The 26,462-nt window shown below is 45.9% G+C and overlaps 1 protein-coding gene across 2 annotated transcripts in view; it reads left to right on the plus strand.

Moving 5' to 3' along the window:
* Positions 1-266: 266 nt before the first annotated feature.
* Positions 267-26,462, plus strand: part of LOC110505498 (cysteine-rich motor neuron 1 protein) — a 47,485-nt gene continuing 21,289 nt past the window's right edge. Inside the window, exons 1-5 of one of the 2 annotated variants that reach the window (XM_036962754.2) lie at positions 267-1,135; positions 10,626-10,787; positions 11,012-11,185; positions 22,202-22,444; positions 26,238-26,417. In XM_036962754.2, coding sequence (XP_036818649.1) covers positions 847-1,135; positions 10,626-10,787; positions 11,012-11,185; positions 22,202-22,444; positions 26,238-26,417 — 1,048 coding nt within the window. In that variant the 5' untranslated portion in view covers positions 267-846. The remainder of the gene's footprint in view (positions 1,136-10,625; positions 10,788-11,011; positions 11,186-22,201; positions 22,445-26,237; positions 26,418-26,462) is intronic. The other variant, XM_036962755.2, reaches the window with a different exon arrangement.

Below are 26,462 nucleotides of genomic sequence, written 5' to 3' on the forward strand. Positions count from 1 at the left end.
CAGCCTACTGATTGAAAAACATGTATTTGTTGAATTGCATACAAGCGTAATAATCTATTTCAAAATCCGTTACAATGAGCATTTACCATAATCCTCAATTGAATATACAGTATATTAAAATAGAAAATGTGATGAACATGATGAACATTTTTTAACTATGCATTTGTCATTAAGTTAAAAAAGTATAAAAGAAAAGCAAAAGTGGAAAGAACATTATGTTCAACGGGACTGTCAAGGTTATATTGAGAATGCATACCTATTGCGTAACAAAACGAGAGGACCAGCCGAACGATTAGGGGATATCTAAATTCAAATCCTCCCTCCGTTCGCTACTTGTGACTGGGTGGCGTCCATGTCAGTCAAGAGGAAGGGGTGCTGCTAATTTCTATGTGCCTGAAATGTCAATTTGGGTCTCAGATTGCATCCCCGTGTTTTGGTGTTAGGGCATCCTCACTCCTCTCCAAACGCAGAAGACAGACATACGCGCACAGTGGATGTCGTAGGACGCGGCGTGAGAGTAGCAAAATATTATTTTAATTGAAACGACACTGAAAGTACAAATACCTACTGGCATCTCTCCTGCCGGAGAGTTCAGACCAGGAGCATCCGTTCACTTTTCCACGGTAGGCTATTGTAGAAGGCTTTATGCTGCCTAGTCTGTTGTAGTGAAGGTACTGACAGCGCAAGGCACCAACAACTTTTTAAATTCATTTTTCAACCGCAACTTTTACATTTTGGAACAACGGACCTCGCGGATTTCATGTGGCGATTCACTTGACAGAAGAAAATAGTCTGCTTACATTTTTAACATACCAAACTTGTTGGACTCATCATCAGCTTTGAAATATGTTCAGTAAGTGTTTGGTCACATTCTTGCATTTCTCAATTCTGGTGCGTGTGTTGATGGCTCATGAATGTAAGCCCTGTGATATCCGGACGTGTCCGCTGAAAGCCTGCGAGAGTGGCCGGACTCTAGCCAAGGACCCGTGCGGATGCTGCGACCAGTGTAGCCGGCTGGAGTGGGAGCCGTGCGGCGGCAAGGACTGGGAACTGGGCTACTGCTCTTTAGGACTAACCTGCGCGGCTGTCAGCCAAACGGGAGCTGTAACGCTCCCTGATATAGGAGTTTGTAAAGGTGGGTAGCTTATGTCTAAAATAAGACTTGTATCACTTTATGAATAAAGTAGTCCCAATTAAATGTTAGTATTGTTTCCCATTCTGAAATGTGAGCATAACCTAGAGTGTCAAAAATATCTTAATTTTATAGTAAGGCTACTAGGAAATCATTTCTTATTGATTGATGGAAGAATAGGAGGTTTGGCTTTGAGGTTCCAACAACACGATTGTTCATCAAGATCACTCTCAGCTCAGGGCATAAAAATGTAATCTCCGTAGTAAGTGATTATTGTCATTTGGCTTGGCTACACTACAGTGTGCCAGCCAGTTCATGATTCCATTGACTGTGCTGTGTTGACATTGTCTCTCTTCTCAGTGGGTTGGTTGGACCAGATTTCAAGGTTTTAGTAGCTCTTGACTGCCAACAGAGGACGTCTCATGTTAGATAGACTGTTCACTTTCCCCATTTAAACACCAGCTCTCTTCGCTTGCAGGCATGACAATAGGTTTGGTTGCCAAAGCTTTGGCAGCATGCCTCCACGTCAGTCTTACTAGAGTGCAGACTTTACTGCCAGAGCCCAACCTGACATCTCTAAAAAAAAGTCATTGAATTGAGATTAAACAGAAATTAATATTTCAAAAGCATGGGTGGCTTAACAATGGGAAATGTGTTGACTGTAACTGTGCATGTACACTTCAAGTACTCTGTCTTAATTTGATCCTGAAACAGATTGGCTGTCCTTGTAGAAAGTGTTTTGCTGTGATGTGGCTACACAATCAGTAGGCCTGTGATGTGGCTCTGAGGGCTCCCTTGGGGTCAAGGCAAAATTGCAAAGGTCATTGGCAGATTTATCTGAATGACCTTACCATGAATCACACTGTAGTGTCCCTGCCTTCCCTCCTATCAGACCCATGTCCTATACCAGTTGTATACTAACAGTCTATAAAGCTGTTGTGCACATGATATCCCTGGCTCCCAGGAAGATTATACTCCAGAGGCTGGCTCTCTAAATCTCTTATAGGGCCTCTAGGCTACCCATCCATCACCATGTGTGTGTGTGTGTGTGTGTGTGTGTGTGTGTGTGTGTGTGTGTGTGTGTGTGTGTGTGTGGGTGGGTGCATGTGTTCTAGCCAAGATTAGCTCTTCACACAGTTGGTGAGGGAGAACAGGAGTTTCCCCCTGAGAGAAGTGGGCATGGGGCATGGTCAGGATCACTTCAAACCCCCTGCCAGTCAGCCCCTCACCTGGTCTCTATCCAGACTGAAATAAAGGGATTGCATGGGACTGACATGACCAGAGGTGAGAGAAAGCAGTCCCACGTTGGGGCCAGATCTACATGACCCTGCCCTCCATCATCACGCTGTGGGGTCTGGGGGTCTCCGACCCCAGGGTGTCCCAGGAGACAGTGTCCCTGATTGGGCTTTATTTAAGGTTGTTCTCAGAGGCCTTAATCCCCTTTCATACCCCCAGATACTTCCTCTGTCAAATTAACAACTTTGAATGGGTCCAAGTGAATGGCTTCCATGATTGAGTCGTGCCTCTGGTCCCTTAGCGGTGGGCCCCAGCACATGCACGTGGCCCCCCAGCAGAGTTGGCTGGGTGCGGGTAAATAAACACCTCACAGGGCCCAGGTTGATCCGGGATTTCCCTCCCATGCCAGGGGTAGGATATTAAAGTGAGGTCGCAATCAGGAGTAGGGGGTAAATGTTTCCGCTCTCTGATTCCTGCTTCTCTCTCTGCTCCTTGTTCTGGGTGGTCAATATGGAAGAGTGGTAGAGGTCGAAGGAAGTAGACCAAGTATTCATGTGATGTCTGTAGTAGACAAACGTGTACAGTCAATGAGAAAATATTTTGTACAATTGATATTGAACAGAATGCAAAATATCCAGTAAGTGTAAGCTTATAACGACTTTTGGACTGGATTTGCATACCGTATATTAAGTGCAGTCATTTTAAAGGACAGTTTTCATCTTAAAATCAAACCAAATCCAATTGTATTTGTCGCATGCACCAAATACAACAGGTTTAGACCTTACAGTGAAATATTCTTTCAGTTTTGCAGTTTTAAGAAAGTCATTACTGAAATAAACTGAAGTTAAAAATAATAATAATAATGAAAAATAGAAAAATATCTAATAATTAAGGAGCAACATTAAAATTACAGAGCAAGGCTATATACAGGACGTAACGGTACAGAGTCAATGTGTGGGGCACCGGTTAGTCGACGTAATTGAGGTCATAATGTACATATAGGTAGAGTTAAAGTGACTATGCAAGGATAATAAACAGAGAGTAGCAGCAGCGTAAAAATGGGGCTGGGATGGGGGGATAATGCAAATGGTCTGGGTAGCCATTTGATTAGCTGTTCAGGAGACTTATGGCTTGGAGGTAGAAGCTGTTAAGAAGCCTTTTGGACCTAGCCTTGGCACTCCGGTACCGCTTGCCGTGCGGTAGCAGAGAGAATAGTCTATGACTAGGGTGGCTGGAGTCTTTGGCAATTTTTAGGGCCTTCCTCTGACACCGCCTGGTATAGAGGTCCTGGATGGCACGAAGCTTGGCCCCAGTGATGTACTGGGCCGAACGCACAACCCTCTGTAGTCCGTTACGGTCGGATGCCGAGCAGTTGCCATACCAGGCAATGATGCAACCAGTCTCAATGGTGCAGCTGTATAATGTTTGAGGATCTGGGGACCTATGCCAAATCTTTTCAGTCTCCTGAGGGGGAAAAGGAATTGTTGTGCCCTCTTCGCGACTGTCTTGGTGTGTTTGGACCATGATAATTTGTTGGTTATGTGGACACCAAGGAACTTGAAGCTTTCAACCTGCTCCACTACAGCCCCATCGATGAGAATGGGGGCTTGCTCGGTCCTTCTTTTCCTATAGTCCACAATCATCTCCTTTGTCTTGATCACGTTGAGAGAGAGGTTGTTATCCTGGGACTAAATCAAATCAAACGTATTTATATAGCCCTTCTTACATCAGCTGATATCTCAAAGTGCTGTACAGAAACCCAGCCTAAAACCCCAAACAGAAAGCAATGCAGGTGTAGAAGCACAGTGGTTAGGAAAAACTCCCTAGAAAGGCCAAAACCTAGGAAGAAACCTAGAGAGGAACCTGGCTATGAGGGGTGGCCAGTCCTCTTCTGGTTGTGCCGGGTGGAGATTATAACAGAACATGGCCAAGATGTTCAAATGTTCATAAATGACCAGCATGCTCAAATAATAATAATCACAGTAGTTGTCGAGGGTGCAGCAAGTCAGCACTTCAGTTGTAAATGTCAGTTGGCTTTTCATCACAGATCATTAAGAGTATCTCTACCGCTCCTGCTGTCTCTAGAGAGTTGAAAACAGCAGGTCTGGGACAGGTAGTATGTCCGGTGGACAGGTCAGGGTTCCATAGCTGCAGGCAGAACAGTTGAAACTGGAACAGCAGCACGGCCAGGTGGACAGGGGACAGCAAGGAGTCATCATGCCAGGTAGTCCTGAGGCATGGTCCTATGGCTCAGGTCCTCCGAGAGAGAGAAAGAAAGAGAGAAAGAGAGAATTAGAGAGAGCATACTTAAATTCACACAGGACACTGGATAAGACAGGAGAAGTACTCCAGATATAACAAACTGACCCTAGCCCCCTGACACATAAACTACTGCAGCATAAGTACTGGAGGCTGAGACAGGAGGGGTCAGGAGACACTGTGGCCCCATCCGATGATACCCCCGGACAGGGCCAAACAGGTAGGATATAACCCTACCCACTTTGCCAAAGCACAGCCCCCACACCACTAGAGGGATATCTTCAACCACCAACTTACCATCCTGAGACAAGGCCGAGTATAGCCCACAAAGATCTCCGCCACGGCACAACCCAAGGGGGAGTGCCAACCCAGACAGGAAGATCACGTCAGTGACTCAACCCACTCAAGTGACGCACCCCTCCTAGGGACGACATGGAAGAGCACCAGTAAGCCAGTGACTCAGCCCTTGTAATAGGGTTAGAGGCAGAGAATCCCAGTGGAAAGAGGGGAACCGGCCAGGCAGAGACAGCAAGGGCGGTTCGTTGCTCCAGAGCCTTTCCGTTCACCTTCACACTCCTGGGCCAGACTACACTCAATCATATGACCCACTGAAGAGATGAGTCTACAGTAAAGACTTAAAGGTTGAGACAGAGTCTGCATCTCTCACATGGGTAGGCAGACCATTACATAAAAAATAAGCTCTATAGGAGAAAGCCCTGCCTCCAGCTGTTTGCTTAGAAATTCTAGGGACAATTAGGAGGCGTGCGTCTTGTGACCGTAGCGTACGTGTAGGTATATACGGCAGTACAAAATTGGAAAGATAGGTAGGAGCAAGCCCTTGTAATGCTTTGTAGGTCAGCCCTTGCCTTAACAGGAAGCCAGTGTAGGAGGCTAGCACTGGAGTAATATGATCAAATATTTTTGTTCTAGTCAAGATTCTAGCAGCCGTATTTAGCACTAACTGAAGTTTATTTAGTGCTTTATCCGGGTAGCCGGAAAGAAGAGCATTGCAGTAGTCTAACCTAGAAGTAACAAAAGCATGGATTAATTTTCATGCATCATTTTTGTACAGAAAGTTTCTGATTTTTGCAATGTTACGTAGATGGAAAAAGCTGTCCTTGAAACATTCTTGATATATTCGTCAAAAGAGATGTCAGGGTCCAGAGTAACACCGAGGTCCTTCACAGTTTTATTTGAGACGACTGTACAACCATCAAGATTAATTGTCAGATTCAACAGAAGATCTCTTTGTTACTTGGGACCTAGAACAAGCATCTCTGTTTTGTCCGAATTTAAAAGTAGAAAGTTTGCAGCCATCCACTTCCTTATGTCTGAAACACAGGCTTCCAGTGGGGGCAATTTTGGGGCTTCACCATGTTTGATTGAAATGTACAGCTGTGTGTCATCCGCATAGCAGTGAAAGTTAACATTATGTTTTTGAATGACATCCTCAAGAGGTAAAATATATACGTAGTGAAAACAATAGTGGTCCTAAAACGGAACCTTGAGGAACACCAAAATTTACAGTTGATTTGTCAGAGGACAAACCATTCACAGAGACAAACTGATATCTTTCCGACAGATAAGATCTAAACCAGGCCAGAACTTGTCCGTGTAGACCAATTTGGGTTTGCAATCTCTCCAAAAGAATGTGGTGACCGATGGTATCGATCAGTTCTCTGACATCCTCCCTATAGGATGTCTCATCGCTGTTGGTGATCAGGCCTACCACTGTTGTGTCGTCTGCAAACTTAATGATGGTGTTAGATTCGTGCTTTGCCATGCAGTCATGGGTGAACAGGGAGTACAGGAGGGGACTAAGGATGCACCACTGAGGGGCCCCCGTGTTGAGGATCAGCGTGGCAGATGTGTTGTTACCTACCCTTACCATCAGGGGGCGGCCCATCAGGAAGTCCAGGATCCAGTTGCAGAGGGAGATGTTTAGTCCCAGGGTCCTTAGCTTAGCGATGAGCTTTGAGGGTGCTGAGCTGTCCTCAATGAATAGCATTCTCACATAGGTATTCCTTTTGTCCAGGTGGGAAAGGGCAGTGTGGAGTGCAATAGAGATTGCATAATCTGTGGTCCTGTTGGGGTCGGTATGCAAATTGGAGTGGGTCTAGGGTTTCTGGGATAATGGTGTTGATGTGAGACTTGACCTGCCTTTCAAAGCCCTTCATGCCTACGGACGTGAGTGCTACGGGTCGGTAGTCATTTAGGCAGGTGACCTTGGTGTTCTTGGTCTGCTTGAAACATGTATTACAGACTCGTGAAGGACAGGTTGAAAATGTCAGTGAAGACACTTGCCAGTTGGTCAGTGCATGCTCGGAGTACACATCCTGGTAATCCGTCTGACCCTGTAGCCTTGTGTATGTTGACCTGCTTAAAGGTCTTACTCACATCGGCTATGGAGAGCGTGATCACACAGTCGTCCGGAACAGCTGATGCTCTCATGCATGCTTCAGTGTTGCTTGCCTCGAAGCGAGCATAGAAGTTATTTAGCTCGTCTGGTAGGCTTGTGTCACTGAGCAGCTCGCGGCTGTGCTTCCCTTTGTAGTCCGTAATGGTTTGCAAGCCCTGCCACATCCAACGAGAGTCGGAGCCGGTGTAGTACGATTCAATCTTAGTCTTCTATTGTCGATTTGCCTGTTTGATGGTTCGCCAGAGGGCATAGCGGGATCCGGGTTAGAGTCCCGCTCCTTGAAAGCTGCAGCTCTGCCCTTTAGCTCAGTGCGGATGTTGCCTGTAATCATGGCTTCTGGTTGGGGTATGTACGTACCTTCACTGTAGGGAAGATGCACTTATTGATGAAGCCAGTGACTGATGTGGTGTACTCCTCAATGCCGTCGAAAGAATCCCCAAACATATTCCAGTCTGTGCGAGCAAAGCAGTCCTGTAGCTTAACATCCGTGTCATCTGACAACTTCCTTATTGAGCGAGTCACTGGTACTTCCTGCTTTAGTTGTTGCTTGTAAGCAGGAATCAGTAGTATAGAGTTATGGTCAGATGTGCCAAATGGAGGGCGAGGGAGGGCTAGGGAGAGCTTTGTATGCATCTCTGTGTGTGGAGTAAAGGTGGTCTAGAGTTTTTTTCCCTCTGGTTGCACATTTAACAATAAAGTGGTTGTTTATTGTTATGACAGCTGTGATTAGGGAAAGTTGCCTGTGAATCCAAACACATAGATAACTAATTTCACCCCCAAAGAGTATTGCACCACTTGAGTGATATCAATGTTTGGCCAGGGTGTTTTTGTTTTAGCTGTCTCACTGTGTTAGTGCCCCCTCTTCTCTCTTCAAAGCTCCCACCTTCTCCAGAGAACTTACATACCACCTCACAGAATGTCTGTCCTCAAGAGCACAGACTGGACACTGCGTCTTTTCCAGTAATTCTTCACATGCTGTCCACTTCCCTCTTCCTCTAGCATGATCTAATATTTCAAAGACTTCCTTTTTGGCCCGCTATCAGCCACAGGGTCTCAGAGGTCAACTTTCCCACCGCAGCTCCAGATGCCAAGACAAGCAGTCTCCATGGCTGAGAGGACTCCCCCAGAGACCCAACTGTGATCCAAGCCCTGGCCAGAGTCAGAGCAGGACCAGGCCAGGCCAGCTGAGTGGGGTCATATCACAGCCAGGGGGTCAACCTAATCATTAGCTACAGTAATTAAAGGTTCACCCCCCCCCCCCATCCTCTCATTATGCTTTGTCTACCTCCTGCCTCCTACTCCTGAAGCATCCCACAGACTCAGACACCCAGTGTCAATGACTGCCGCGTACAAATACTCTCCTAGGCACAGAAAAGCCCAAAAAGTTGGAGGTGCGGATCATTTAAAAGTGACAGGAAACGAGGAAGAGTTTTGGCGAGGCAGTAGAGGTCTGTTTGAAAAGCCTGCTTGTCCTTTCTCTCTACCAGCTGGCTGGTCTACCCAGGCTGCCTGATAGACAGAGGAGTTTTCTATGAGATGACATTTCAAGGCCAAGCCAAAGTTAATATGGGTAGTGGGTACCTCTTCCTCCCCCCTCTACTCTCCCTAATGTCTCAGCTGTTTTAGCTCATAGGGACCATGACTGTCTGCCACCCAATATTTAACTCTGGAAATAATCACTTTTAGAGTCTCTGATAAATATTCTGTTTGGCCATATTCACACTTTGAGCTGCAGAATTAACACCACAGAGAGAGCCATGGGTTAGTCTGGGTGACCACTATAGGCTACAGACAGCGAGCTCTACTTCAAGGACCACTTCTGAAAGGAATAGAAGTTCATCCCTGTTTTCCCACAACATCTAATAACACAATTCTCTGTTTCTTATTAATAAATTAACAACGTGAATTTTCTTAAGTATTTTCTTCAAAGCCAGCCAAGACATTTCATTCGTACACCATCATATTTAATGAATCATCACTGCATTGTCTCCTGGCCCAGGGAAGAGTATGAAAGCAAGGTCTCCCTTTCTGAAAGAAAAGAATGAAAAGTATACCCATCGCAGCTCAATGAAAAGTATACCCATGGCACCGCTCAGGCACTCATTTTCTACAACAGTTCTAAATGTGTCTGTGAGAGAAGCCAGCATATTTTGATAAGCAGTAATCAAGTCTTTACGTTGTTGATTGAGGCCCAGGGGCTAAGCCGTTGGAGGGAGAGGAGCAGAGCACTGTGCTGTGGCGTGTTCTGTTTGAGCCTGTTTACTCTGTGGCAGGCAGCACTGCATCAGGCTTGAACAGAGCCACCCTGTGGGGGTCCCTGAGGAGCAGAAAGGGGGGCTCGCCCGGCAGCTGACGTGGTGGGTCTTCTGATCCCAGGGGTTTGGTGGTAATTAAGCCACATGGTGAGAGGGGCCCTGTCTCCCCTCCACCCTCCACCCACCATTGTCATTAGATGTGTTTGTGTAGAGCTCAGCCTGGAGGAGCTGGGTCATTCCACGAAATCAGTCCCTTTTGGTTAGTGAATTATTCATTTCACATAATTGTAACATTCTGTCATGATGAGCACATGTTCGCCTTAATAAAAACATGTCTTCCCATCTCAAGAGGTTAAATAAATAAAATAATACTGTAAGTGACTATTAACTGCCAAATAAAGTAACAGGGTTGACCGTAATACATGGTTGACCGTAACAGGGTTGACCGTAACAGGGTTGGCGATTTCATCTTAGATCAGCCATAAATCCCCTTGTGACGGGGGGAATGGAAGCTTGTTGTGTGCAACAGGGAGGGGCATTCTTTTATATCTTTTTTTTTACATTTCTAGCCTGTCTATCTATGAGTAACAAAACACCAGAAAATGGCCAAAAAGAATAGAACCAGCTCACCTGCTTTTACACCATGATTTGACTATCAGATGTTCAATGTTTCTTATGGAGTAAATAGCAATGAATAATAATAGTCTCACCGTATTAAAATAAGAGTTCTGTTCGCATAACAGGGTTCACCTTAAAATGAGAGACAGGCACTTTTTTAACCTTCAAATGAAACACTAATCACATGGTTTGGCATGGGCTATGGTGTAGGTGGTGGCACACAGAGAGCAGAGGAGGAATCAGGACAGCCAGCAGAGGGGAACCCTGGGAGGGCCCTTCGCAGTGGAACAAAAGCAAACACATCAGCTCAACAGCGGTGTTATGGCACGATATGCAGGGCAGGAACAGATCAGGGAGGGATAGCTGATGCAGCCCAGGCCCCACTATGATGCACTAGGGTGCTCTGATTCAACCCAGGCCCCACTATGATGCGCTGGGTTGCTCTGAAGCAGCCCAGGCCCCACTATGATGCGCTGGGTTGCTCTGATTCAGCCCAGGCCCCACTATGATGCGCTGGGTTGCTCTGATTCAGCCCAGGCTCCACTATGATGCGCTGGGTTGCTCTGATTCAGCCCAGGCCCCACTATGATGCGCTGGGTTGCTCTGATTCAGCCCAGGCCCCACTACACTGTGCTGGATCGCTCTGATGATGCTTCTCTTCTTGTTCTCTCCTCTCCTCTAATATCACGTCTCCTCTTCTCCACAGTTCTGCCTGACAGCCCGGAGGCTGGGTTGGAGGATGAGCGCTGCCCCCTGCAGACGGGCTGTGACAGAGCGGGGGCCATGTGTGTGTGTGACGCTCGTCAATCCTGCCTGGGCTCCTTCGCCTACCCTGACATGGAATCCTGCATGAGGGCCGGCAAGACAGGTGAGTCTCCCACAACTAGCAGTCAGGAGCAAAGAATGCAATCCTTTGAACGTTGCTAATCCGTATCAGATGTTGAATGCTGGTGACTAACGCTAGGAACATCTTAGTGATGACACACAAGCTCAGGCTTTGCATGAGGGTGCCCCATCGTGGATCTGTGTGGTGCTAATGTCAGTGACTCATGATGACTGACTATTTCCTGTCCCCTCTTCTCTTTCTTTTAGAGAGCCGTAGACATGAGCACCGGGACAGGCAGAGGGAGAAGTTTGTGGGCCCCTCCAACCCAGCCTGCATGTTTTCTGGGTGCAACCTGACAGGACAGGGCTGTGTGTGTGAGTCCCAGAGCTGCCACCACCACTTCACCTACATCAACCGCAGCCAGTGCCAGGAGGCCGCAGGTAACCTTGAACTAACCTAAAACTAACCCAAAACTAACCAACAACTACTCAAGTCATATTGCAGAAAGTGGGCTGATACAGTGAACAAAATGTAGATGCAGATTCATAAACAGATCTGACCTTTTTTATCCTACAAAACCCTTGTATGCTGTCTTTTACTCAATCTCTATTTGAGTTGATCTCAGCTTATTAAGCATATGTGGTAATAGTGATAGGCATGTACCCTAATATTTACGTAGAGTCATGTGCTACCTGACTCATACAGTACAGCGAGTCAGCACAACGAGGTGTAGTAGACAACCAGTCAGTCTATTTCTAAGTCCTTTCCATGCCAACACTGAGACAGACAGAAAGGCAGAGAGAAGTTATAATATGAGGAGAATGCACTGTGGAAATATGAAGTGTTATAAATCTGCTTACACAGTGTTCAGGCTGTAAAGTGTAACAGTATAGTGTGTTGGCTGAATGCTGTCCCTGTCCAGGGTTAAAGCCCTGAGTGAGGAGGAAGATGGAACTCCACAGAGCTCAGGTACCAGAGTGACTATTATGGGCTGGTTGTTTAAATGTGGTTCATAGAGAGGCCAAGTGTAAGTATTCACGTAGCTGACTCTCTGACTGGCACTTCTAAGTGAGAATTGTTATTAAGGTGGGTTCTATTTCGCCGCTTTGACAGAACTGTGAGAGAGATGCATAAAGCCAATATGGCAGCTCTCTCTGTACGTATGAAGAACATTGGTCTCATTGAAAAAGTGCCAGTGAGTGAACTCCGAGACTCTCTCTGTCTCGCTGTGTTAGTTATCATTAGTTGCTTCACAATACTATACAGCCACATTGTGCCAGAAGCCCAGACTCACGTCAGTATACTGAGCACATTTGTTCAGCTTAGGAGGCCCAATTCCATGTTTTTTATTCATATTTTTATTATAGTTTTTTTAACTCTGCATCGTTGGGAAGGGCTCGTAAGCAAACATTTCACTGTAAAGTCTACAACTGTTGTATTCATCACATGTGACAAATACAATTTGATTTGATTTGACTAGCTCCAGAACTAAAAAGTGTGTTTTAGATTTGCCACATCAGATTATGTTTGTACTTTCATTCTTTTTTTTTTATTGCATAATTCAGTTGGGAAATGGCAAAAATCTGTTGTTGCAAATCGGTATAATTCCTGATTATATAATGATGTCTGGGGTAGAGCAGCCAGTGTAGCTGTAGTACTATAGCTGGCGACGTGCCATAGAGGCCTATCTGAGGTTATTAGATCTATAAAGAAATGTTGGGGTTGTTACAGAGCATTTACAGTCCCTTGGCTGTGTATTTGGATATTTCTCCTAAGCCACATTTGTTCAGTAAATCCCTCTAGACATGTGGGAAACTGTGCTCACATTGTATTGTTGAGAGAGAGTGTCATTAGCTTCTCCTGTGTCACTATGAAAAATATACACCAGTCGACTGCTGTATTTCGCAACCTCCTGTCCTCAAGGACGGCCAAGAGAGGACGACAGCGTGAAATGACAACACTGAAAACAGTAAACAACATTTTTTAGCAGCCTATGGGTTTTCACCACTCCTCACACACCCTTCCAACAGCCGCTCATTAAGTAACGGGTTTATTTGTGTGTGTGTGTGTGTGTGTGTGTGTGTGTGTGTGTGTGTGTGTGTGTGTGTGTGTGTGTGTGTGTGTGTGTGTGTGTGCGTGCGTGCGTGCGTGCGTGCGTGCGTGCGTGCGTGTGTGTGTTCAAGGCAGTCATAATTAACTTGTTTTGTCTGACTGGCTTGGAGGATGTCTTGCTGTCTGTCTGCATAGTGGCAGGGACTTTAGAGGGACCGTGGGCCTACCCACCTCACCAAGTAGTGCTTTAGCTCTGTATGAATGTGTCTGTTAGCGTGTGATGTCTACATATAATATAAGCTCTGGTTTTGCTGCATGAGATTTACAGTGATTCCGACCCCTCTTCACACGCAATTGAAGATGAAAGCAAAATTATTGCCAGTACTTTAAGCACTTTTTCAGCCCTGTATTTGAACATAGCATCCTCTGTCTGTACATTTACACATGGTGGTGGTTTGGGACTGGCTCTTCATGTTCAGATTATCGAATAGCCTTCTGAGGCGAGCCAACCGTCCTGACTGGTGTTCCTGTTTACTGTTTGTTTGAAGACTTGGGGCGCAAACGTAATTTGCTACTTCACTGTCTGCAGCGCTTGATCACCAACAGCCATTTCTTAGTACTTTTAAAGGTTCTCTATGTATGTACTTTCCGCATGCTGACGCACGTTGTTGAACTTCAAACGGCGGTCAATGTCATGATGGCTGCTGTGAGGTGACATTGACACAGGCACCATGTGTTGCTAAGGAGGAAGTATTAGACAGAATCTCTGAAGATTGATCAGATTAAGAAGAGAAGGAGGCCAGGCCAGGGAGCCAGCTAGGGAGCTGGCTAGGGATAGTCAGGGAAGCCATCTTAACAAGTTATTTGTGTCAAGTGCAGAAAATGGCCTGGGGTCTCTGCTTAGTTCTCTGGCCCGGTGTATGCTTTTATGACTTTGATTAATGATTAAGCTTTAAGCTGCTGTGCACAAGGAGTTTCCCGATGTGGCCTTCAGAAGAGTGACTTGTTCTGCAGCTACTAATACTTTGATTTGATTCATGTTGCTCATATGACGTAATATTGTAGTGGCCTACAGAGAGCAGATCTGGGAAAACGGAAGGTGGATGTAAACCGTTGGGTTGTTTTGCACAACTACTGTATATCACGTTACATCAATGTACTTTCAACTTTAAACACCCAACCGTGGTTAACCTCCGAAGGTTAATATGGGTGACAGCTTTGCACACTCTTGGCATTCTCTTAACCAGCTTCAGCTGGCATAATTTTCCAACAGTCTTGAAGGAGTTCCCACATATGCTGACCACTTGTTGGCTGCTTTTCCTTCACTCTACAGTCCAACTCATCCCAAACCATCTCAATTTGGTTGAGGTTAGTTGATTGTGGAGGCCAGGTCATCTGATGCAGCACTCCATCACTCTCATTCTTAATCAAATACCCCTTATACAGCCTGGAGGTGTGTTGGGTCATTGTCTTGTTGAAAAACAAATGATAGTCCCACTAAGAGCAAACTAGATGGGATGGCGTATCGCTACAGAATGCTGTGATAGCAATGCTGGTTAAAAGTGTGCCTTGAATTCTAAATGAATCACTGACAGTGTCCGCAGCAAAGCACATCATCACACTTCCTACTCCATTCTTCATGGTGAGAACCACACATGCGGAGGTCATCTGTTCACCTACTCTGCGTCTCACAAAGACACAATAGTTGAAAACCAAAATCTTAAATTTGGACTCATCTGACCAAGGACAGATTGCCACCGGTATAATGTGCATTGCTCATGTTTCTTGGCCCAAGCAAGTCTCTTCTTATTATTGGTGTCCTTTAGTAGTGGTTTCTTTGCAGCAATTTGACCATGAAGGCCTGATTCACGCAGCCTCCTCTGAACAGTTGATGTTGAGATGTCTGTTACTTGAACTCTGTGAAGAATTTTATTTGGGCTGCAATCTGAAGCTGGTAACTCTGCAGCAGAGGTAACTCTGGATCATCCTTTCCTGTGGAGTTCCTCATGAGAGCCAGTTTTATCATAGACCTTGAGGGTTTTTGCAGCTGGACTTGAAGAAACTTTCAAAGTGCTTGAAATGTTCCATATTGACTGACCTTCATGTCTTAAAGTAATGATGGACTGTCGTTTCTCTTTGCTTATTTGAGCCGGTCTTGCCATAATATGGACTTGGTCTTGTACAAAATAGGTTTATTTTCCTAATACCAACCTCACCTTGTCACAACACAACTGATTGGCTCAAACACATTAAGAAGGAAAGAAATTCCACAAATTCCACAAAGGCACACCTGTTAATTGAAATGTATTCCAGGTGACTACCTCATGAGGCTGATTGAGAGAATGTCAAGAGTGTGCAAAGCTGTCAACAAGGCTAAAGGGTGGCCACTTTGAAGAATCTAAAATATATATTTAGATTTGTTTAACACTTTTTTGGTTACTACATGATTCCACATGTGTTATTTCATAGTTTTGATGTCTTCACTATTATTCTACAATGTAGAAAAACCCTTGAATGAGCAGGCGTGTCCAAACTTTGACTGGTATACTGATATACTAGGTGACTGACACTGTCACGATCGTCGTAAGAAGCGGACCAAAGCGCAGCGTGGTGTGAATGCATCATTTAATAGATGACAAAAAACACGAAGTAAACTGAACAAAACAATAAATGAACAACGACCGTGACGCTATATACGAAACGTATAAAAACAGGCTACCTAAATATGGTTCCCAATCAGAGACAACCACTAACACCTGCCTCTGATTGAGAACCATATCAGGCCAAACACAGAAACAGACAAACTAGACATACAACATAGAATGCCCACTCAGATCACACCCTGATCGAACAAAACATATAAACATACACAGCAAACTAGGGTCAGGGCGTGACAGACACACTGTTTTGAAGCCACCGTTCCTCCATGTTGGTATTTTGGAAGCTATAGAAATGCATTTATTAATGTCTACATTGACACATTTATTATAATACAGACACCTTAATTCATAAGTTTAAATTATATTATCTGAGCTAAACATGAGCTAAACATAAAAATAAATCAATATCTAAAGCCATTTACTTTAAAGTATCATTTTTCGAGAGTACTAATGTTACTGTCCCCACTGCAACAACAAAATACTTAAATACATGCAATGTAATACTGTAGAATTCCATTTGTTTGAATACATCATTTGTAAAATGGGGCAGTATTGAAGTTTAGTATAATCGTATGAGTACTTTTAAAAGGGAGGAAGTGGAGGGAGGAAAAAGAGAGAAAGTGGAGTTGATGCGGGTCAGACACGGGAGCCGTGCCCACCATGATGCCATGGTACAATGAAGCTCGTTACTACGGAGTTGGCCCACCTGTAGCACCACACTCCCTCCCGCCCGGGTCCTTCTCCTGAAAGCATCATTAGTTCTACTTGGCTGCAGCCTCTTTGTGGTATTGCTATTACTCGCCATTCCAGACTGCCAGTAGCTGGCAGGGGTGCTAGATTTCTCCTCTCTCTGTGTTTGTGTGTCATTTGCGGAAACTACGGCCCCTGTCGCGCCCAGCGAGCCTGCTCATGTCCAAGTGTGTGTGTTGTTTGTGTGTGGGTGTGTGTGTGTGTGCGGGTGTGTGCATGTGTGTGTGTGTGTGTCTCAGCTTGTGTGGTGGTTCAGGCAAAGAGCGTCTCCACTAGGCGAGTTGGGATCACTGTCTCAGCCTGTCAGTCCTCTCATTGCTCTCAGTCAGCTTATAGCCCTGATCACCAGACACCACAACTCTTCCCAAGCCCCAGCCCCAACCCTTCGAGCCCTGCCGTGCTCCGGCCCTCAAGCCCTGCCCTGCCCTGCCCCAACCCAAGCCCCAGCCCCTGCAACGAGCCACAGATCCATCTCTGCCTTCCAGCCCTTGCCCCAGCTCTCCAGCTCTAGCCTGGGCACAGATCATATCACCAGCCTCTGCTTTTCCTGGTTGTCGGTAAGTAAACATGAGCAGATGGCCAACACTGTTGAGTAACTCAACAGCCTTAACTGCCACAAACTTGGCAGCTGCAGAGCGTAGCAGCCCAAATCATGTTTTATGTTCAGTGTCTTCTAAGGCTGATCCAGAGACCGTTAACTCTGTTTGAAGCTCCACTCATGGCCCGTTTGTTCCTGTTTCATACAACTTGAACCACAGTTGTGCCATCCTTCCACTCCCATGCATTCTGCTCCAGCTCTGTTGTAGACAATGGCCCATTGAAAAGAATCAGTCCCCTTTTCTCAGACATTGTTCAGCCCTTTCAGCATCATAAAAGCTCAGCCTCTCTCACTCACTTTCCCTGGGCCAATCTCATTGGAGATCTGACAATATGGGGAAGGGTGTGTTGAGCTACTCTGAGAGAAGAGAACACTCGACCCGCAGCTGCGGCTCTGCTGCCTGAGACACCAGGATCCCGTTTTTCAGCCACAAATATTTAGCCTGAGAGTGAGAGAGCGAGGAGCTGTGAGATCTGTGTGTGTTTTTGAGTGTGGACGGTGGGCTGCTGCTGCTCTCTCTCCTGACTGTTCTAACTAGAGTGTGAGGTTCAGATGTCTATGTTTCTCTCTCCTGTGACCCTGTGGCTTTTGCCACCTCTCAGACTTAGTTCTTTATTATAGAGAACAATGCAGACGTTTTCAGCCCCAACCGCCAGTGGGCACATTGCCAGACCTCCACAGCTTTTGTGAGAGAGAGACAGGCCTGATGGGTCCCTTTGCGGACAAACTGTATAAAACCTGAGGACGGACCAGAAGCCCACGGAGGGCAGCTGTACTAAGACAGCTTTGTTCTCTGCTGACTTGCTTCCAAAGTCAGTCACTGAACAGAACTCACATTGTGCGCTTTTTCCATGAGTAAACTCAGGCTGTCAACACAGCCTCCTCTGCCTACCAGAGCTGCTCTAGTCAGACAAATACTGTGCATCTGTGCCCTCTGTAGAAAAAAAGCTCATTTACAAAGAGTTTTTTTTTCTTGAATGAGCTCTGAGATGCCAGAAATATGCATTGTTTACAATAGACAATTCTGTGGTAATAAACCAATTTTCAGATTCCACCTCAAGCCTGGCTTCAGGTTGCGTGGGTGTGTGTGCATGTGAATGTGTGCGTGTGTGCGTCTGCGTGTGTTTGTTTGTGCATGTGTGTGTGGGTATTAAGGCTTTGGTAGTGTTGCTAGGTTTTCCATACTATCTCACCACCCCAACAAGAGAATATTTTGGCCATTCTACAGACTGAATTTATCAAGCATGACAAATTAGGACTTTGTGTTTTTGTTTTGAGCTAGAGAATAGCAACCATTGTGATACAGAGATTGCTCTAGTTACCACTGACTCTCTAATTACCCCATTGGTGCTTCCAAATAGAACACAAACATGTGCTGAAATCTATCTTCCACTGAGTTTACCATGCTGTTTCCATGCCTGTTGTGCTCATAAATGTATCTTTTAGAAAATGATATTAATTGGACCTCCTTGGTTTGGAGCATTTCCACAAATGGCTACAATGTCATTCATTTGAATGACAATAGTATGTCTGCCAGCTTGTTTCCAAGCGTACTCCAGTCCACCCATTGTTAGAAGTGAATGAGCAATCTGTTTTCTTTGACTGGGGCACATACAATACACTGAAAGTTTATTCAATGCAAACATTGCACAACATTTAATTCATGGTTTAAAAAGTCTTCATATGCAAATCACTATATTGGACAGCAGCACACATACACACACTCACACATAGACACACTCTTCACATACGCTGCTGCTACTCTGTTTATTATCTATCCTGATTGCCTAGTCACTTTTACCCCTACCTACAATTACCTCAACTACCTCGTACCCCTGCACATTGACTCGGTACCGGTACTCCTTGTATATAGCCTCATTATTGTTATTTTACTGTGTTACTATTTCCTTTTTCTGTGGGGGGGCTAATCTTTCTTACTTTTAACACTGCATTGTTGGAAAAGTAAGCATTTCACGGTAAGGTACCTGTTGTATTCGGCGCATGTGACAAATAACATTTGATTTGATTTGATTTTATACTGACTTATTGCTGTTAGGCTGATTTCAGAGGTATTATTTCTATCTAACTGAAGTTTATTTAACTCAAATGCAGGAATTAGGCCAAAAACAGTTAAAATGGTTGTTGCTCGACTTAATTCAGGGGAATTTTCCCCTTCTCTATGACACTATTCAGTAACAAAGTTTATCAATGCAAGCTTTGTGCCAGCCCCAACTGTTCACAGGTTCCTAGAGCAAACCGTACAGTACAGATACCTCACACTAAAGGTATATTTGGATCAAAAAAGTTGGATTCGAACCCAAATGGACCTGAGGACCACCAGACCCGGATCCAAATGAGCCCGAGGACAATCAAACCCAGATCCGAATGGACGCAATATTTGTATTTATTTTATTTTTTATTTTTATTTAACATTTAACTAGGCAAGTCAGTTAAGAGCAAATTCTTATTTACAATGACGGCCTACCCCGGCCAAACCCTAACCAGGAAGGCACTGGGCCAATTGTGCGCCGCCCTATGGGTTTCCCAATCATGGCCGGTTGTGATACAGCCTGGAATCTAACCAGGGTCTGTAGTGACGCCTCTAGCACTGAGATGCGCCACTCGGCCCTGAAAGGGGGACCCAGCCACAAAAACAATCAGAACCAAACCCGAGTAGACCCAACATTAACCAGACCTAGACCCAACCCGTAACCTAACCGGTCCGTTTCAATTGGACCCGAGTGACAATTGTTTTTATGTTTACCACCAAGTTGCTTTTTTGGTTAAGACATATATCTTTATGTTGGCTAGGCCTTATATACTGAAAAAATATATAAATGCAACATGTAGTGGAAATAAAAGATCCCAGAATTTTTAAATTTCTCTCAAATTTTGTGGAAAAATTTGTTTACATTCTTGTTTGTGAGCATTTCTCCTTTGCGAAGATAATCCATCCACCAAGTGTGGCAGGTGTGGCATATTAAGAAGCTGATTAAACAGCAGGATCACAACACGTGCACCTTGTGCTGGGGACAATAAAAGGCCACTCTAAAATTTGCAGTTTTGTCACACAACATAATGACAGAGGTCTCAAGTTTTGAGGGAGCATGCAAGTGGCATGCTGACTGCAGGAATGTCCACCATTACTGTTGCCAGAGAATTTAATGTTTATTTCTACCATAAGCCGCCTCCAACGTTGTTTTAGAGAATTGAGCAGTATGTCCAAACGGACTCACAAACACAGAGTATGTGTAACCACGAAAGCCCGGGACCTCCATATCTGGCTTCTTTAGCTGCGGGATCGTCTGAGACCAGCCACCAGGACAGCTGATGAAACTGAAGAGTATTTCTGTCTGTATTAAAGCCCCTTTGTGGGGAAAAACTAATTCTGATTGGCTGGGCCTCTCCCCAGTGGGTGGACATGGCTCCCAAGTGGGTGGGCCTATGCCCTCCCAGGCCCACCCATGGCTGCACCCCTGCCCAGTCATTTGAAATCCATAGATTCGGGCTTAATGGACTTATTTCAACTGACTGATTTCCTTATATGAACTGTAACTCAGAAAACATGTTGCATGTAGCGTTTATATTATTGTCATTATATTCCCCTTATTAGGGTACAATAAATATGCTGTAGGCTATGCAGATCCTTGGTCGGATCCATTCAGGTCCACTCGGGTCTATCAGCTGTAGTTACATAGACCCAAGACCCGATGATAGTCAAACAGGTTCCGACCCGGACCTGCTGGAAAAGCTAGAATTTTCGACCCGGACGGCTCAGGTCTTGGTTTGGATCTGGGGTGGACCTGTGAAGACCGCTACCTCCCACTCCTGCAGTATTTATTCAGGGATGGAAAAATCCAACACTTTATCCTTAATTTCATCTGTCAGATATTCCCCCACCCCAAATATGATTCTCCTGCTCAAGTCACAACTTAACATTTCATATTTTCTGGGTCAGGCAAACTTCAAATGACTTCTTAACCAGACAATTAACAAGCCAGGCGAGCATTGGGTCAGACCGATATATTCAACCTCGGAGGGTTTGACCACTGAAAGTAATACTAGAGGCATTGTCTGTATGTGGAGTTGGACTGTCTGTCAGTGGGGCAACAGTCAGACCCCTGGGCTCCAGTCCCTCCATTTGTCATTTCAGTTTCCCATCTGGTGGGAAAAGCCTCAGGGATCCTCTTACAGGTGCTCAAATGTTAGGGATAAGACACATCCTCTGCTAGAGTCGTGTTGCACCAGGGAACCGCCGAAAGTCTGGGAAGGACATCAACAAACCAGCTTTTGGACGATCCACTAACCCCAAGCTTTTTCAACCCATTTTATTCTCTCTCCACCAAAACCAGAATGCATGCAGAGATTGAATTATTCCTCTCATACGCAATCATAGCCATTACATTTCCCTCTCTTATGAGGCTAATAGTCATTTATCAGCTTCATGGCGTTCCCTTTTGTAAAGGCCCAAGGGAATACATGAAATAGAAACATAATTACCAATTTTCTCCACTGTCAACATCATACACTGCTTTATTCCACACTCTTCCCTTTTCCTCCGTAAAAGCCATAGATCTACACTCTAGCCTAGTCCTAGTAGCAGATCTGTGAAATGACTTAGACTTATTGGACAGGATGTAAGTCTGCAGCACCCAATCCCTCGACTCTGTATATATTACAGTGACATGGTAGAACCAAAAATAAACTGTGGTTAAGGATTGGGTAAGCCAAGCTTTGTAAGGTAGCTACTGTTCTTCTACAATATGAGTACAGAGGGGCACTCCAGTCCACTTTACTTTTCCTGAATGGTGTCCAAAGTATACCCCTGAGCCCCCTGCACCCCCTAACCAGGGTATCAGGACCATTATGTTGGCTCTGGCTTCCTGCTATGCTAAGTGTAGTGTGATTTCTAAAATAAGGCTCAGGGCAGGAGAAAAAGGGCAGTGTTGAACATGGCCTTGTATTAATGGGTGGTGAGATGGAGAGGCTGTTTGGGGTGAGAGCTGGATCCAGTGGTTAGGCAGAGATCAGGGCAGGCATTAGACAGGATGTGCTGAGAGGTTGTCGTGTCTAGAGTCTAGCGTAGCTCTTACTCTCCATCCTAACAGGATGCTGTAAAGCTGCCACGGAGTGAAGGGGATCTGATGACTGTACTGAGCTGTGAACTCAGCCCCAAGCCTGCAACATGAGCACCACTGTTCAACACTGTTCCACTAACACAAGCATGCAGGCCAGGGAGACCCACTCCTCTCCCCCCTTTTCCCCTGCCGCCCTCTGAACAGTGTGGGCACTGTTGTAGCCTGGAGCCGGGTGGAAGGTGGTGTTACAGTATGCCTCACTGAGGGTTGTTATTGTATGTGACTGACTCGATGTGTGTGTGTATATGTATATTTCAGAGGAGATGAAGTGTGTCGGGATCACATGCCCTGCTCTGTCCATGCCCTCCTGCCCTGAGGGCTCGGTTCTGACCAAGAGCTACACTCCCCCTGCTGGCTGCTGCCCCACTGTGCCCCCCCAGTGCACCTGTGACCTCCGCGCGTGCCACAAGCCCCAGTGCCCCTCCGGCCAGAAGACTGTACCACTCAGCCAGGCCACCGGCAAGCCAGAGGACTGCTGCGACGTGTTAGAATGCGTGAAAGGTAATGTATATAAACCTAGCAGGCCAAGAATTGGTGTAGTCTTCTTTGTTTTCTTGCTGAGAGAAGTGGTGCTGGTGTGAAATGTTATGCCTTTGCGGAGGTAATTATTTTAATCAGAAAACAATTTCCCCCAAAAATCCCAGTTGACTAAATGTCCTGTGATGAAAAGGACAGTTAGCAATGAGATGGTAATTACAGTTGGGTTGTTTATCAGTCTCTCTGCCATTGCAGAGTGTGACGACGGTTCACATTTTTTTTCAGGGGTATATCCGCAAATAACCTCAACACCTCTAGGCATATTAATCATAATGAGCCTCGTGATTGTGTCTGTGGAGCGTGTTCGTAACTGGTGTTCTCGCCCTTTGTGTGTGTGTGTGTGTGTGTGTGTGTGTGTGTGTGTGTGTGTGTGTGTGTGTGTGTGTGTGTTGAGTGTGTGTGTATTTGTGTGTGTGTGTGTGTGTGTGTGTGTGTATGTGTGTGTGTGTGTGTGTGTGTGTTGAGTGTGTGTGTGTGTGTTGAGTGTGTGTGTGTGTATTTGTGTGTGTGTGTGTGTGTGTGTGAGAGAGAGAGAGAGAGAGAGAGAGAGAGAGAGAGAGAGAGAGAGAGAGCAGATGTTGGTAGTGCAGCCAAGTCACTCTCCTCCTCCAACAGCCCAGAGTTAGATTTCACATTCACAGCAGCTAGCCAATCAGCCAGCCAGCCAGTCAGGGAGGCACAGAGTCAGGGAGAGAGGGAGTTAGGCAGGGAGGAAGGCAGGGAGGGAGGGGACCTGAACCTGGCTGTTTACTCTGCCCTCCCAGCAAATATTTGCTGTTTTACCAACAGAACAAATTCCCATTCTGGCACCTCTGCGTCCATAAATGTGTGCCGTGTCCCGGAATGAATGGACTTAATGAGGGCAGTGACCAGAAAAGTGCTTAGGCTACCAATCTGCTCAACAGAAGTGCAGTGTCAAAGAGTTCCTGTCTGGTCACACGTCCAAGAGGAAAAGGTTCAACAGTTCATTGATGGGAATGCTTTTTATGTGCTCCAGTCTGCCAGGGGGAGTGTAATCGAGTCAGGCAGGCCGGTGAGGGCTGAATGGCGGCTGCAGAGGCTAGGGGATCAGTGTTTTGATAACAAGTGTCTGCTGCTCTTTGGTTCCGGACTTGACGCCCTTTGTGCCTGCCCTACTGGCGGTTAGCCCTGCATGACTGCGCTCACATCAGAAATCACACAGAGAGGGACTGGGGATGAAGACATGGCACCTACCCCCTAGTATCCCCCCTAGCCTCCCCAAAGACCTCCTCAGAAACAAAACATCCCACATGTTGGGTCACTCACAAACACCAAGCCCCATCCACAAAACACACTATTATTAACTAAGTTTGGGCGTCCTATAATATTTCTCTATGAAACACATAATAGTACCCAGCTGTCAGTGGCATGATTTTACAGACCAGAGGTTGGCTTTTGGTGGGTTTTTGGTCAGTGTACAGACTAATATGACAATGAACCTGTGTTTTTTGGCCATGTTTGACGAGAGACCGTTTCCAGCTCTGGCTGAAGAATGAGTCTGGGTGACTGGACAGGAGCTTGCATGGTCTTTCTGACCTGATGTTATCTGACATTGCAGATGGTCCCAAATGACCATGCTACAGCAGCCTACTGTTTATCAACCCTTAGATGAGCAAACAGTCTGGAGTCCCATGTAGCATGGATTTAGGTCAGGACAGGACACTTGATGTAGACTAGTATGGTACATGCTTTCCAAGCCATAAACTGAGAAAAATCTCCTCAGAATTCTTGTTTATCATGGCCTCCCGAGTTGTCCAGTGGTCTAAATCACTGCATCACAGTGCTAGCTGTGCCACTAGAGATTTTGGGTTCGAGTCCAGGAGACCCATGGGGCGGTGCACAATTGGCCCAGCTTCATCTTGGTTAGGGGAGGGTTTAGCCAGCAGGGATGTCCTTGTCCCATCGTGCACTAGCGACTCTTGTGGTGGGCCGGGGAGCAGTGCACGCTGACACGGTGGCCAGGTGCACTGTGTTTCCTCCGACACATTGTTGCGACTGGCTTCCTTGTTAAGTGGGCATTGTGTCAAGAAGCAGTGCGGCATGGTTGGGTTGTGTTTCGGAGGACGCATAGCTCTTGAGCTTCGCCTCCGTATGGGTGTTGCAGCGATGAAACAAGACTGTAACTACCAATTGGATACCATGAAATTGGGGAGAAAACGGGGTAAAAATAAATTACATTAAAGATTTATTGTTTATCATTTGGGTTTTGCATTTTTGTTTGCTGGGAAAGACAAGTCACACCATGTCAGTTTGTCATGAATGTTTTAGGGTTGGCCAGGGTTAGGGTTTTATGGCACCTTCAGCCCCTGCCGCTATCCCATCCTCAATATGGATTGGACTGGAAATCAGAATGCATGAATGGAATTTAGTGTCTCTGCCGCAAGTTTGTTTTAGGGATTACCATTAACAAATACTGGGGAAATGACATGTGAACATCCTGTCATGTGACTTCCTATTGTTTCCCAAGCGTTAAAAATGTTGCCATGCCTTTTGATTTCTGCCCGGCAAAGTACTTATTGCATTTTGTCTGTTTGGTTATGCTGCACGCAAGGCAGGCAGAGAGAGAGAGAGAGAGAGAGTGGGAGAGAGAGAGAGAGAGAGAGAGAGAGAGAGAGAGAAAGGAGGTTGAGGGAAAGAGAGACATGGAAAGAGAGAGAAAGAGAGAACAAATCCTCACTTTACTTTCAACTCAGTTGGCCCACCTGCTTTGTATTAGAGTGTAGGCTGGTCCAGGAAGCAGGGAGAAAGGTGAGGGGTCAGAACAGCACTCTACCAAAGTATGGTATACAGATGCTGCCTCCCCCCATGGAAACCTTAATAGGGCTAGCTACATTTGTTAGCATCTGGGCACCCAGGCAGACTTCTCCTGTGTGTGGTGCTGGTACCTGTCCCTCCGCTCCGCCGTATATTAAACAATGACCAGGGTCTACTTACGTAACCATTCTCCTGCAGTAACTTAATGGTCATGGTTTTAATGAGAAGTTAATGTGGTCTTTCAAGGCCCTGAGTCACTGACTCATAGTCATAGCCAATGACAGTGTCATAGACAAATGGTTTATCTGGTAATCCAATAAAATGACATCCCACTCCTCGGGTGTTCCAGGAGCATCGTGTGCAGTGGCTGGACGGTAGTGTCTGCAAGGCGGCTGCTCTGGGCTTGTTATGGGTCTCTAATGATCCGTACAGTAGTCATTGTTCTGTGGGCCGGCGCTTGGAGACTAACAGTGGAGGTTTCCGGTACTTGCGCTGGCTTTACATGGCCTGTCTGCTGTCTGCAGCCCAGCACTCCAGACCACACTATGCCAGCCCAGCCCGCTGCTGTTTTCTTTTACCCAGCGCTGGGCTGAGCTGAGCTACGCTGCGCGGTGCCACCTCCGCCAAGACTCCACAGATCTCTGCTAAATTCCACCCAATGGAGCTGGCTTCATTGTCTAATGCTGTTGGAGCCCAGTCCCCAGGGCTCTCGGCTCAAGTGCATAGCTCAGCACAACGTTACACAAATACACTTCTGTCCCATCCACAGCTAGTTACACTGTAATTATTGCATCTGAGTTAATGCACGGTTACAGAAGGAACAAACTCATTCTGTCCCGGTGTTTATAAGCTATTTAATACATACCTAATGGGATGGTTTAGCATAGTATGTTCATTCATCAGCCGTGAATGTATGTTAGCCATCAAGAGCCCCACATGTCGTTCAGGTTGACAGCGTCTGTTTCCCCTTCCACCTTCCCAGTTTCCCCCAAGTGTGTCCACAACGGGAAGGAGTTTTCCGAGGGGGAGGTGTACCGTATGGACCCTTGCTGGCTCTGCCAGTGTCGAGGAGGGATATCCTTCTGCTCCAAAGCGGAATGTGCGGAACTGGACTGTGAGAACTTCTACATCCCAGAGGGAGAATGCTGCCCTGTATGCATAGGTACACACATCATTTTAAAGTTACACAACTGTATCTATTACAGAT

This window comes from Oncorhynchus mykiss, chromosome 25, assembly GCF_057628025.1.
Source record: "Oncorhynchus mykiss isolate SJ-2025 chromosome 25, ASM5762802v1, whole genome shotgun sequence".
In the NCBI taxonomy this organism is placed as follows: domain Eukaryota; kingdom Metazoa; phylum Chordata; class Actinopteri; order Salmoniformes; family Salmonidae; genus Oncorhynchus; species Oncorhynchus mykiss.